We start from the raw sequence: 15,000 nt of genomic DNA on the forward strand, positions 1-15,000 counted from the left end.
GATGGGACAGCATGAGCATAGCTCTTTTCCCATAAAGCACAACTAGGTAAAACACAACTAGATAAATACACACACACACACACACACACACACACACACACACACACACACACACACACACACACACACACACACACACACACACACAATCATTGATGAAAATTATAAGGTGAAAAGATTTAAATATAGTAAAGCTGACTCTGAAAAATTAAGAAAGTACTTTGTTGCCATGGATTGGAAAGACTTTGAAGATGCAGAAGATGTTTGGGAAAAATGGGATGAATTTATAAGGATATATAATTCTGCTGTGGAGAAATTTGTACCTAGAGAAGGAACAAGATGTAGAAAGGGTAAAGAATGGTTCAATACAAAATGCAAAGAGGCTAGAAATTGTAAGTTAAATGCTTGGAATAGATGGAAGAAGAGGAAAACTGAGAGCAGATGGGAGGAATATATTGATGCTAAAAACAAGTACATTGAGATAATAAGAATGAAGAGAAAAAACTATGAAAAAGATATAATAGATAAGTGTATAAACGAACCTAAACTATTCTTTAGACATATTAATGGGAAGATGAAGAAGAAGGAAGGTGTATCAAGATTGAAAGTTGAAGGAAAAATCTCTTAGGATGCACAAGACATGGCAGAGGTTATGAACAAAAGTTTCAGATCGGTATTTACTGTGGAAGGGGAGTTTGATGCTGGAAGGGATAATTTGGTGAGGAATATACTAAGTACAGTCTCAGGCAGTTATGATGAAATACTTAAGATGATGATGTAAATAAAGCAGCTGGTCCAGATGGAGTATCAAACTGGATATTGAAGGAATGTAGAGAACAACTGGCTGATAAAATTTATTAGTAATGGTGACATCACTATCACAGGGAAGAGAGCAAATATTACTTCAATATACAAAGGAGGAAATAAGGAAAATCCACTAAATTATAGACCAGTGTCCTTGATTAGTGTTGTAGGAAAACTATGTGAAAGAACAATAAAGGAAAGATGGATGGAACACTTGGAAAGAGATAAAGTTTTAGTAAATTGTCAACTTGGATTTAGGAGGGGAAGATCATGCTCCATGAACTTATTGTCCTTTTATTCAAGGGTAGTCGATATTGTGCAGGAGAGAGATGGATGGGTGGATAATGTCTACTTAGACTTGAAGAAGACATTTGACAAAGTACCACACCGAAGATTGCTATGGAAGATAGAAAATTATGGAAAAATTGAAGGAAGACTGCCGGAGTAGATGGAGGATTGTCTGGATGATAGAGAGATGAGAACTGTAATACAAGACCAAAATTCGTCTTGGCTGAAAGTAACTAGTGGTGTCCCACAGGGGGACCAATGTGTTGGGACCAATAATGTTTGTAATATATGTGAATGACATAAATGAAGAAATAGATAGTTATATGAACTTATTTGCAGATGATGCTAAGCTGATGAGAAGGGTAGAAAATGTAAATGATTGTATGGTACTGCAAGATGATTTAAATAAGATAAATAGATGGAGTAAATCTTGGCAAATAGAATTCAGTTTAATTCAATGTAAAGTAATGGAGTTTGGTAAGAATAAGAAAAGAATACAATATCATTATGAGATGGATGGTGTGAAGTTAAAAAAAAATCAAAAGAAGAAGTGGATTTGGGAGTAGCAGTTACTGAAAATTTGACTCTGGACACACACATTGATAAAATTACTGGAGAGATTACGAATTTGTTGAAAAGTGTGAGAATGGTATTCTTATATTTGGATGAAGGAATGATAAAAAAAGCTGTTGATTTCCATGGTAAGACCAAGATTGGAATATGTGGCAGTGGTGTGGTCTCCTCATACAAGGAGGAATATTATGAAATTGGAAAGAGTACAAAGAGCAGTCACTAAGATGGTTCCGGAGTTGAGTAAGTTGACCTATGAAGAGAGATTAAGAATGTTGGAAATTCCTACTCTTGAAAATAGGAGAGAGAGAGAGGGAACTTAATAAACATCTATAGAATGATAAATGGTATGGAAAATGGGGCTAAAGAATATTTTATAAATTTATATACACAGAGTACAAGGGGGCATTAAGAAGTTGAAGAAAGTTAACTGTAGAAGAGACATCAAGAAGTATTGTTTTCCTCACAGAAGTGTGAACAAATGGAATGAACTCAGTGAAGATGTTGTCAATGCCAAAACTGTCCATGCTTTTAAGACCAAACTGGATAGATATAGAGACGGGAGACTATGAGATTCCTCTCTTACTGTAAACCACAACTAGGTTAATACAACTAGGTAAATACACACACACACACACACACACACACACACACACAGTTACACATATTGCACCCCTAAGTATTCTTTCATATCATAACTCCAAGTTTGAAGAGTTACATCAAACTGAAAAAATCTTACATGCTTTTATATATGGTAGGACTTAAAATTTCATGTCTGTCTTGTTATCTGCTTTGTAGTGACTTTACAAACTCATATAAGTACTGCAGGACCTCTTAAGTAGGAATTATTACTTGAAAAATAAATTTACCTATTTCTCAAGGTTCTTCTATTTATTTTGGCAATCTGAGTATTCTCTCTCTCTCTCTCTCTCTCTCTCTCTCTCTCTCTCTCTCTCTCTCTCTCTCTCTCTCTCTCTCTCTCTCTCTCTCTCTCTCTCTCTCTCTCTCTCTCCTAATCATTGAAATAAATTAATTTCCTATGTATTTATTTATGTATTGATGTAATTAACAAAGTGCATATAATGCTCCAGATGACGCTGGAATCTGAAACAAAAGTAGAGGTGATGGATTCACGTTCTACCATGATGGAGACTGATGCTACACTATTGGACACCAATACAGATAAACAAGTAAGATAATGCATAAGGAATAAGATAATGATAATCAGATAGAAGGTTGTGAAGTGATAGATGTTTAAGAATCTTACTGTTGAGGATAGATTAAAAAACTTTAGATAGGCAGGAAATTAAAGCAATAGGACAGTAGTTTGAGGGATTAGAACAGTCACCCTTTTTAGGAACAGGCTGAATGTAGGCAAACTTCCAGCAAGAAGGAAAGGTAGATGTTGACAGACAGAGCTGAAAGAGTTTGACTAGGCAAGGTGCAAGCTTGGAGGCACAGTTTTGGAGAACAATAGGAGGGATCCCCATCAGGTCCATAAGCTTTCCGAGGGTTTAGGCCAGCAAGGGCATGGAAGACATCATTGCAAAGAATTTTAATTGGTAGCATGAAGTAGTCAGAGGATGGAGGAGAGAGAGGAACAAGCCCAGAATCGCCCAAGGTAGAATTTTTAGCAAAGGTTTGAGTGAAGAGTTCAGCTTTAGAAATAGATGTGATAGCAGTGGTGCCATCTGGTTGAAATAAAGGAGGGAAAGAAGAAGAAGCAAAGTTATTGGAGATATTTTTGGCAAGATGCCAGAAGTCACGAGGGGAGTTAGATCTTGAAAGATTTTGACACTTTCTGTTAATGAAGGAGTTTTTGGCTAGTTGGAGAACAGACTTGGCATGGTTCCAAGCAGAAATATAAAGTGCATGAGAATCTGATGATGGAAGGTACCTTTTGTGGGCCACCTCTCTATCATGTACAGCACGAGAACAAGCTGTGTTAAACCAAGGTTTGGAAGGTTTAGGTCAAGAAAAAGAGTGAGGAATGTATGCCTTCATGCCAGACACTATCACCTCTGTTATGCAGTCAGCACACAAAGACGGGTCTCTGACACGGAAGCAGTAGTCATTCCAAGGAAAAGCAGCAAAATACCTCCTCAGGTCCCCCAACTAGCAGAGGCAAAATGCCAGAGGCACCTTCACTTAGGGGGATCCTGAGGAGGGACTGGAGTGATAGGACAAGATACAGATATGAGATTGTTATCGGAGGAGCCCAATGGAGAAGGGAGGGTGACAGCATAAGCAGAAGGATTAGAGGTCAAGAAAAGGTCAAGAATGTTGGGCGTATCTCCAAGATGGTCAGGAATACACGTAGGGTGTTGCATCAATTGCTCTAGGTCGTGGAGGATAGCAAAGTTGAAGGCTAGTTCACCAGGATGGTCAGTGAAGGGAGAGGAAAGCCAAAGCTGGTGGTGAACACTGAAGTCTCCAAGAATGGAGATCTCTGCAAAAGGGAAGAGGGACAGAATGTGCTCCACTTTGGAAGTTAAGTAGTCGAAGAATTTCTTATAGTCAGAGGAGTTAGATGAGAGGTATACAGGACAGATAAATTTAGTTTGAGAGTGACTCTGTAGTCATAGCCAGATGGTGAAAAACTCTGAAGATTCAAGAGCGTGGGCACAAGAGCAGGTTAAGTCATTTCGCACATAAACGCAACATCCAGCTTTGGATAAAAAATGAGGATAGAGAAAGTAGGAGGGAATAGAAAAGGGGCTACTGTCAGTTGCCTCAGACACCTGAGTTTCAGTGAGGAAAAGATGAGCTTTAGAAGAGGAGAGGTGGTGTTCTACAGATTGAAAATTAGATCTTAGACTGCAAATGTTGCAGAAGTTAATGAAGAAAAAGTTGAGGGGGAGGGATGTCAAGACACTTAGGGTCATCAAGAGAAGAGCAGTCCAACCTGGGGACATCTATGGTCCCCTCCCTAGATGGGGACTCCAAGGCTGGTGTAGGAGTCGCCATGATCATTTTGAAATTTTGAGTGAAGGGTGTGTGTGTGTCATTAGGTGCTTGTAGGTTTGTGTGGAGGAAGAGAGTTGTCTTTAGAGGGCAGGCTGTGACTGCCCCCTTGTGTTGTGAGACACAAAGGGAAACGTTCAGTGAAGTCACAGCTGCGTTTAATAATAAGTTCACAGCACCTCCTGAACAGTGCTTTAGACCTCATTGGGAGTAATTATCATTTTGGCAGGTGTCTACTGCCTCCTCCTTGCATGTTTAGCACCTATGGTATTCCCCAGGAAATACAGAGTGACTGGGGAACCAACTTTATGAGTGATCTCTTCTGAACTGTCTTAACTGAACTTGATATTACACAGACTCTAGCGACTGCTTACCATCTGGAATCTCAGGGTGCGCTAAAAAGGTGTCATCAAACCCTAAAATCAGTGTTACAAAAGTTTTGTTATGAACAGGACCAGGAATGGGATGAGGCACTACCCTTTATGTTATTAGAGAAACACCCAATGAGACCCTTGGTATCTCTCCCTTTGAATTATTATATGGTAGGAAAGTGAGGGGACCCCTACAACTTGTTAAGGACAAGCTACTTGACTCCATTGTCCATAGGCTTGTCACAGTCACCCACTTTTTGGATAACTTAAAATCAACCCTTCATAAAGTCCATTCATTTGCCCACTCCAATCTCCAGCAAACACAATGTGGGATGAAAGTTCATTTTGATTGAGCCACTCAAGTAAGAACTTTCAAAGAGGGTGACCAAGTCCTTGCCTTTATATCTATTCCTGGCTCCCCCTTACAGGTAAAGTATCATGGTCCATATGACATCCTCAAGAAAGTAAGTGATAAAAATTATATAATTAAGACTCCTGATCATCGTAAGTCTTCACAATTAATTCATGTTAACTTGGTCAAATTATACAAGCACCAAATGCCTGCACTGCAGTGTTACCTGTTCCTTTTTTGCATCAGATATGACTGCAGGAACTAAGCAAGTAGACTCAGACACAATTCCAGATATACAAGACACCTCCAGTAATGCATATATACCTGAACATCTACACAATAACCTCAGTCACCTATCTTCCTCACAACTCACTTGTGGAGCAACTTCAAGATGTTTTTCAAAACCACCCACAACAGTGCTCCTTGATGTCTCATGATGTGCAACTTTTACCAGGCACTTCACCTATCTGCCAAGCTCCTTACCGTCTACATCCTCAGAAACGAGAGCTGATGAGGAAGGAGGTTAATTGCATAGTCACACAGGGGTTGGCTGCTCCTAGTCACTCACCTTGTGCTTTACCGTGCATACTTGTCCCCAAAGAAGATGGTCAACTATGCTTCTGCACGGACTACAGACAGATGAATGCTGTCACAATGCCAGATGCCTATTCTTTACCTCAAATAGATGATCTCCTTGATGAGGTGGGACAATCCAGATTTGTAACTAAGATTGACCTCTTAAAAAGGCTACTATCAAATACCACTCACTAAGAGAGCTCAGGATATTTCAGCCTTCATTACTCCTTTTGGCCTTTTTCACTACTTGGTGGCTCCATTTGGGATGAGAAATTGCCCAGCCACCTTCCAAAGGGCCATGAATCACCTCATACAAGACCTAGTCAGAGTGTTGGTGTATTTAGATGATCTCATCTTCTCAGACAATTGGGAGCAGCATATTCACCAACTTGCTGTAATGTTCCACAGACTGCAGGAGGCACAGCTAACAGTAAAATTGGCCAAAACTACATTCGGCGGGGCAACAGTCACCTACTTAGGGCACCTCATGGGTTATGGCTGCGTGCATCCCAAAGCCGCCAACATGTCTGCCATACTGGAGTTCCCAGTGCCAGCCTCCAAGAGGGAGATATGGCTCTTCCTCAGGATGGTGGGTTCCTTCCAAACTGTGCAGAAGCAGCTGCCCCTCTAACAGGACTAACCAGTGGAACTGCCAAATTTGAGTGGACACCAGACTGTCAGCAGGCATTCAATCAACTCAAGAATCTCCTAGCTCATGAGCCGGTACTTCAGGCACCAGACTTCTCCCAGCCATTCTCTCTGCAAACTGACACCAGCAACATCGCCTCAGGGGCAGTCCTCCTACAGGAGGCTTATCACTCAGCCAAATTCAACAGACACCAGAGGAACTGCAGCACCATTGAGAAGGAACTGCTCTCAATTGTCTCAGCAATCCAAAAGTTTGAATGCACACCAGTGTTAAGCCCCTGCAGGTACTCACCGACCACAACCCTCTGACATTCCTACAACGAAACAAGTTTACCAACCAGCATCTTCTCCGATGGTCACTTCTCCTCCAGCCTTATGACGTGACCATCCAACACATAAAAAGCTCTGAAAACATCATCGCTGATGCTCTCTTGTGAATCCACTTCTGATGCTGATGAGGGCCTCTCCAATTTTTCTTGTTTTATTCTTGTCTTGCAAGGTTCTTGTTACCGGGTGTCAACATCCTCAGGGGGGAGGTTTTACATCCCTTGTACCTGCCTCACCAACCACTAATCTCTCCAACCAACCATCGGCTTTGAATACAGCCTTGACCACACTAGCAGTATCATAAAGACAAAGCTTTAGAAACTCTTCTCAATTGAGCTAACCGAGCTGACAACTGACTTTCACCTCCACACCTCATCAGTTTCACTCACTTCTCAAAGTTGGAACCATCACCCCTCCTGCTGGCTGGATTTGGTAACATTGTCATGAGTTAAAAAAGATGTGACGAACATTAACACAAATACTTACACGCAAACACGTACACTCACACTCTTCATTATGCACACGCCTGAGCTACTTATATTCATGTTATATTTTGGGCATGTATTTGTTTTCTTTTATTGCTTATTATCTGGTATATATTACATTAATAAAGTTTGTTCATAAGAATGTTAAAAGATAGGTGCAATTTTAATTGTGTGAAAGTGTGCCTTACCTCAAGGAGTAACGGCATCACACTAAAGAAAGCAGTGAAGCTTGCCCGTGTCACTGGGTTTGGCGCGTAACCAACCACATGTTTGTTTTGGTACATGCAATGCATAGTGCATGGTTACTTAGACAAATTCTTCCTGACTGGTGTCATTCTATGTGAATTACCAGTAAGTATGACCTGTTATATATTGTTACCTTAAAAGAAAGAGTTGTTTTGTGATGTAGTACCAATTATCACTTTGTTTATATGTGTGAAGATGTCTGGGGGTTTGATTTTAGAGCCTCTGTTGCCATAGACTTACCACCAGCCTCACTGCCTCAGTGCTGAACCTTGGCCTCATAGGATGCAGGCTCATTTCCTGAGACTTTTTTTTGGAGAAAAGGTGCATCTTATGAGCCATCAAATACAGTAGTTTAATAATGATTGTAAGTTTTTATTTCATACTCGTTTCACTACCTTATGCTACAAGAAAGGGTACAACACACCCCTAGTCAACCAACTTCTACCCTTGCTTGTAACAATATATATATATATATATATATATATATATATATATATATATATATATATATATATATATATATATATATATATATATATATATATATATATATATATATATCACCACTGGTTTTAAAGTAGACTTAAGAAAAGTTGAATGAATGAATATCACACCAGAAAGTAAAGACACATTTATATCATCAGGTGAGTACAACTTTGCTTGGGTTCAGAATAACTACTCATATACTTAAGGTGTTCAATTAAATTCCCAGCCACTCATGTAGATATCTGTAGGTCTCTCATAACTGACAGAAAGATGATAAAATTATGGTCTAAGCAGTTCCAGAGGAGTTTTGAAATTCATACTTTAGAACAGTATCTGTTAAATGATAGTGAGCAATGAAAAAGCAGCAGGATGATCAAAATAAGATTAGATAGGTTTCTGAGCCCAGGTTATATCATTGTTGACTTACATATAGGAACAGAGTGAATGACAGCATAAAGTCTTCTAGAATTCCACAACTAATAGGCAGAGGATAGCTATTATATAGTATAGTGAATGGTGTGGTGTAAATGGATCCCTTATTGGGCAAGATGTTTGGTATTACCATTGTAATGTGTAAGATGCCCTTCTTTTGTGAATGAAATCTCTCTTTTTTTTTTTTGCAATTAGAAAAAAATGGTAGTAAGTGATGATTAATAAAATGTTGATCTTCATAAAACAAATTGCAGATTTTCATTAGATAATTCACAGGATATGTATTTGCCATTTTTGTTTTACTTTTGCAGGTCAATGTGACTTTGAAATATGCTCCATCTGTTGACTTTGCAAGATGTTTTCTTCTCTACCAAGACCCAGGTACTTAGTAGACATCTTTTTGTTTCTTCCTAGGTATTAAAGTTTGTCTTCCCTGAACAGTTTCATGAATGTAGTACAAATCCTTTTAGCTTTCATTAACAGTTAATGTAGATAATTATCTCCTTCATAAGATACATAATTATTTCCAAAACAGAAGGACTAATCTCTTTATTAATAAAGCACATGCTGCCTCCATTACAGCAGAAAGAGGAAGAGAGAAGAGCATTGTAGTTGAGCTTGCTACTGAAGTTATTGCTGATGACCAAGTTGCCTGCACTATTACCAGGTTTTCAAGGCCAGGAGAAGCACAACTTGGAGTTGCCCTTACACCCACAGCAATTAAGGCAATGTACCTGTACGTTAAAACAAAAGTTAAATTTTTGTAAGACATGAAAAAAAATTTTTTGCTCTAGTTAAAGTTTGTGGAAATTTCTTAGCATGATACAAAATGGTTCACTTTATCTGGCTATAGATATTTTTATTTAGTAATCAAAGGAGGGTTCTTCTTGAATATATATATATATATATATATATATATATATATATATATATATATATATATATATATATATATATATATATATATATATATATCATACATACATACATACATACATACATACATACATACAGACCTTCATGGGAGTATAAGATGGGAGGAATCACAATACCAAAGAGCAAAGAAGAAAAAGACTTGGGAGTAATAATTCAAGACACGCTTTCACCAGAAAAACACATCAATGGAATATTTGGCTCTACATATAATTTGCTAGCAAATATCAGGGTGGCATTTAATTACCTAGACAAAGAAATGATGAAGAAAATCATAACATACATGATACGCCCCAAACTGGAATACGCAGCAGTGGTATGGTCTCCACACAAGAAGAAAGATATAAGGAAATTGGAAAGAATACAAAGAACAGCTACGAAAATTATACCTGAATTGGAAGACCTAAGTTACGAGGAAAGACTAGAAGAAATTGGATTACCAACACTGCAAGAAAGAAGGGAAAGAGGAGACCTGATAACAATGTTCAAATTAGTAAATGGCATGGAGAAGATAGACAGAGATGACCTAGTTGTAAAAGTGGAGGAAGGAGATAGACGTACAAGGGGACATATGAAGAAATTAAAGAAGAGTCATTGTTTGGGAGATATTAAGAAATACAGCTTTCCGCATCGAACAGTTGAAATATGGAATAACTTAAAAGAAGAGGTGGTTGCGGCAAAGAGTGTGCACATGTTTAAAGAGAGATTGGACAAATTCGGGTATGGAGACAGGACTAATTGAGCTTTGGCTCGGACCCTGTACTATACAACTAGGTAAAACTAGGTAAATACATACATACATACATACATACATACATATAAAGGAATGAAACTTCTCCAAGAAATGCATTATAAGATTACTTTGTCATGATCTCAGCAACTCATGACTGATAATATTTTAATTACTGAAACCCCATGAAGTTTTTGATAAATTTTAGTAACACTGTAGGGAATAAAGCTGTTTGAAGATAAAACACAAAAGAATGAAATGTCAGAAACTTTACTCAAAATATTTTAGATAAATGCAACATTGAAATTTTCTACATTAAGACTGCAAAATACAATTATTACTCTTTTGTTTACAGGGTTCCATTAAACATAGGAACAAAGAGCATTACCATTATTTCTCCAGCACCTGAAGTTATGTCTGCTGTCTTGAACCGTTATGGAGATGTGCTTGTGATCAAATTCGATCAAAAAATTGAATTTGACACAGATTGCTCCAATATAATCTTATGGCCATGGACAACCAATAACAGTATGTTTTTTTTCTTTCAGTTTCATTATTAAGTGTTAATTAGATAGAGGAATGATTGTAATTCTTATGGAAACACAAACCATACTAAATTCATTGCACACCATTGGAAATAGCTATCCTCAGAAGCCTTTGGCCGGTGTCCCTCTTAAAAAAAAAAAAAAGTGTACTTTATGGCTGATATAAGTTAAGCTTTCTTGTGAAACTTTGTTTTCTCTAAGATTGATTTTTCTGTGTTCACTGTTAGATAGGCAGGCTCCAACTTGTCAGATCCTAAGATCCAAGGTGAAGGTAAGGTTGGGTCCAGACATTAGTGTAGAGGGCAACACAACCCTCAACTTTACTATTCCTGGGACTATTAGAAGTGCCAATGGAGATCCTTCAACTGCTCCTTCAGCTTCAGGCAGTTTTATGGTTATTCAACCAAAGCAACAAGTAAGTGTGAACAGGTGAACTACCCAAACACATGTGAAAACTTTTAAGTTCACTATCTGCTTTTCAAGACTCTCAGAACAAATTACAGATAAAAATCTGATGAAGTATTTTAAATAACTAAATAGATAAAGATCTGATGAAGTATTATAAGTAACAAAATTTTTCATTAGGCAGCATTATTTTACTTCATGCATAACTTTGTCATAAATTTTAATTTTGAATAAAAATTCTTAGAATGTGTAATATATCTGCTTCTAATATTTACCATGCATTATGAAATTAAAAAGGACCTTACAGTTATTCTTATTTTGTATTTTTCTCCTTAAAGTATGTAAAATTTTTTATATTCTGCTTTTTTGGTAGAATGTGTTCCCTCATCTAAGTGATACAGTATTTTCTTTCTGCAGAAGGAAGTAACTTTTCATTTGAGTGGTGATACAAGAGCCTGCAATACTTCTGAGGTTACTGTCATTATCTCTCGTATCAGAGGAGCAAGAATCAAGGATTTAGAGGTAAATCTGATCACCTTGGTATTTGCTGCCCTATTGTTTGAGCTATTTTCACTGATGGTCTCTGGCACATTATCAAATGTTGCTACACCTGAATCATAAGATGCTAGACTCACCAGAGCTTCTGTAGCACTCACTCAGGAAAGTTTTTAAGATAGCCACATTCCCAGGTGTTTAGGATGTTATAGTAGCATGAGTTAGTTGCTGTTCAGTATGTCTCATGGTTATCTTTCATAAACAGTATAGATTGTACTCAAGAGGCAAAAATATGTGCCTTTTAAAAGTCTGCTTGCCACATCATGATGTCACTTGGAGTTTGGTTTGCTAATCATGTCACTTGTCAAATTGTGATAAAACAGGAAAGAAATACTCTTAACAGGAAAGATAACGATTTATAACTTTGAAAAATAATGTTAAGATTAATCATCCTTTCATCATTTATTATGGTTCTTTATTCTATTCTCTACCAAATGTTTGAAAAACCATCACTCAGGACTGGCAATACTTAAAAGTGTTGCACCTCTTCTGTTACAAAATTGAAATTAAACTGCATTTTAATTGATTTTCTTTTGTCAGGGAGAGTTTTCAGCATATCTGCTTTCATTATTTATTTTCTTATTTTTATAGGTACATCTTGTGAATTTGTTAATGTTGATCTCATTTGCTGTCTATCTATATACCAGGTTAATATTCCCCACCAGTAAGGAGGATAACCAAGAAGAGACATCCACATGCACATTTGCACTCATATTAAGACATTTTCAAAGATATGGTGGTTTTTTCTTAAGTATTATATGGAAAAATAAAACTCACTTTAGGTAATTTTACTTGAGTTTACATCAGCTGTTAAAAAATACTAGAAATGTCAAAACACTTAAATAACAATAAACACATATAAAATCATATTTAAATGAATGTAAATATAATATATTATCATAAAATCATCTAAAAACGTTTTCCCAACACTGGCCCGTCACTCAGCGTAAACAGTTCACTTCAGTTCAGCTCTATTTTTGTCTTCCACCTCTACTTTTGATATCACTTCTACCTTTTTTTTATTTCATTATGGAGACAGAAACAGCACTACTTCAACTCCCTATACCACAAATGGCTCATCTTAGTCACAGAGCTGCTACCTGTGTGTCCTCCCAGTTTGGCTGCTTGAACATTTGTGTATTTACCTAGTTGTATTTACCTAGTCTGTGTATTTACCTAATTGTATTTACCTAGTTGTGCTTTATGGGAAAAGAGCTATGCTCGTGCTGTCCCATCTCCATATCTTTTAATATCCAACTTAGCCTTGAATCCATGTATACTTTCTGCATTTACTATCTCTTCATCAAGACTGCTCCATACATCAATACTTCTATATGGGAAACTATACTTTTTGATATCTCTTCTACAAGCACTCCTCTTCAGCCTCTTTCCATGTCCTCTAGTGTCCCATGTATCTCAGACCATTAAGTCGCTCCGGTCCACATCCTCTACTCCCTCATATGCTTTATATATCGCAATCAAGTCTCCCCTTTCTCTCCTCTTTTCCATCCTCGTAGCTGCTTTCTGAACTCTCTCCAACTTCCTCATATCCTTTTTCTTGTATGGCGACCACACTACTGCTGCATATTCTAGTCTAGGTCTTATCAGTGACACGATCATCTTTCTGACCATCTCTTCATCCATATATGCAAAGGCCTGCCTTATTCTTCTCAACGAGTTATAGGTTTCTCCTGTAATTTTGCTGATGTGTCTCTCCGGGATCAAGTTCCCAGTCACTGTAACACCGAGATCCTTTTCCTCTTCTGCTCCACTCAACCTTACACCATTCAACACATAATTTCCTTTTATTCTTCTTGTACTTTTTCCAAATTCTAATACTTTACACTTCTTTAAATAAAATTCCATTTCCCACCTATAACTCTACTCTGATATTTTGTTCAGGTCTTCTTGTAATGTTCCACAGTCCTCTGCACTCTCAACTTTCTTCAGCAACTTTGCATCATCCGCAAAAAGGCTCATGTAGCTGTTCATACTCTCCATCATATCATTCATATAAACTGCAAACATGATTGGTGCAAGTACTGAGCCTTGGGGTACTCCACTTATGACTTCCCTCCATGATGATTTTTTATCTTTTACCACTGTTCTCATTTCTCTGTTTGTCAAGAAATTTTCCATCCATCTAAGCAGGCCCCCCCCTTAGCCCACCATTATGTTTCAACTTCCACAACAATTTCCTGTGTGGCACTTTATCAAAGGCTTTCTTCAGGTCTAAATAAACACAATCTGCCCATCCATCTCTTTGTGTGTGTGTGTGTGTGTGTGTGTGTGTGTATTTACCTAGTTGTAATTTACAGGCCCTGAGCCACACTCATGTGGTCCCATCTTTATATCTATACTTGTCCACCTTTTCCTTAAAGTTGTGCACACTTGTTGCTGATACTATTTCCTTACTTAGCTTGTTCCAAACTTCTATATATATGGGAAACTATATTTCTTTATGCTACTTAAGCATCTTCCTTTTCTTTGTTTTTGTGCTGTGTCCTTATGTGAATCTTGTATTTATTTTATTTTGCATTAGTTTCTCACTATCAATTTCTTCCACTTGATTCCACAATTTATATATCAGTATTAAATCTCCCCTTTCTCTCTTCACTTTTCCTATTTCTATTACATGACATTTTTTCACATTAAATTCCATTTCTTACTCCAGTCCCAGATTTGATTTAAATCCTCTTGTAGAATTTTGCAGTCTTTGTTGTTTCTTATATGTCTTTGTAATTTTGCATCATCTGCAAACAAACTCATGTAACTCTTTACTCCTTCAGGTATATCATTTATGTAGATCAAGAAAAGTATTGATCCTTGTGGTACTCCACTATCTATTTTTCTCCGTTTCGATTTTGCATCTTTTACTACCATTATAATTTTTCTTCCCTTCAAGTAGCTTTCCATCCAGTTTATTATTTTCCCATTTAATCCTCCTACATTTTCTAGCTTCCATAGTACCCTGTTGTGGGCAACTTTGTTAAAAGCTTTTTTTATATATAAATACACAGTCTATCCATCCATCCCTCTCCTGTGCAATGCCAGTCAATCTTGAATAGAAGCTCATCAAGTTTGTTACACATAATCACTTTTGTCTAAAGCCATACTGTTTTTCTGATATTATATCAAGTTTTTCTAGAAATTTTGTCCACTGCTTCTTTATCACTTTTACACAGATCTTACATACTGTGCTGGTCATTGATACTGGTCTATAGTTTAGTTGTCCTTCTTTCTTTCCACTTTTATAGATTAGCACTATGTCTGCTCTCTTCCA

The 15,000-nt window shown here is 37.3% G+C and overlaps 1 protein-coding gene across 9 annotated transcripts in view; it reads left to right on the forward strand.

Moving 5' to 3' along the window:
* The window catches only part of LOC135100836 (uncharacterized), a 123,420-nt gene that overhangs the window by 55,330 nt on the left and 53,090 nt on the right, over positions 1-15,000 (forward strand). For 8 of the 9 annotated variants that reach the window (XR_010268938.1, XR_010268937.1, XR_010268935.1 and 5 more), the window contains exons 28-33: positions 2,754-2,852; positions 8,861-8,930; positions 9,132-9,285; positions 10,568-10,740; positions 10,985-11,172; positions 11,580-11,684. Coding sequence is in view for 5 of the 9 variants with exons in the window: in XM_064004272.1 (XP_063860342.1) it covers positions 2,754-2,852; positions 8,861-8,930; positions 9,132-9,285; positions 10,568-10,740; positions 10,985-11,172; positions 11,580-11,684 (789 nt within the window). In the remaining 4 variants the exon portion in view is untranslated. The remainder of the gene's footprint in view (positions 1-2,753; positions 2,853-8,860; positions 8,931-9,131; positions 9,286-10,567; positions 10,741-10,984; positions 11,173-11,579; positions 11,685-15,000) is intronic. The other variant, XM_064004273.1, reaches the window with a different exon arrangement.

The sequence above is a fragment of the Scylla paramamosain genome, chromosome 5 (assembly GCF_035594125.1).
Source record: "Scylla paramamosain isolate STU-SP2022 chromosome 5, ASM3559412v1, whole genome shotgun sequence".
In the NCBI taxonomy this organism is placed as follows: Eukaryota; Metazoa; Arthropoda; class Malacostraca; order Decapoda; family Portunidae; genus Scylla; species Scylla paramamosain.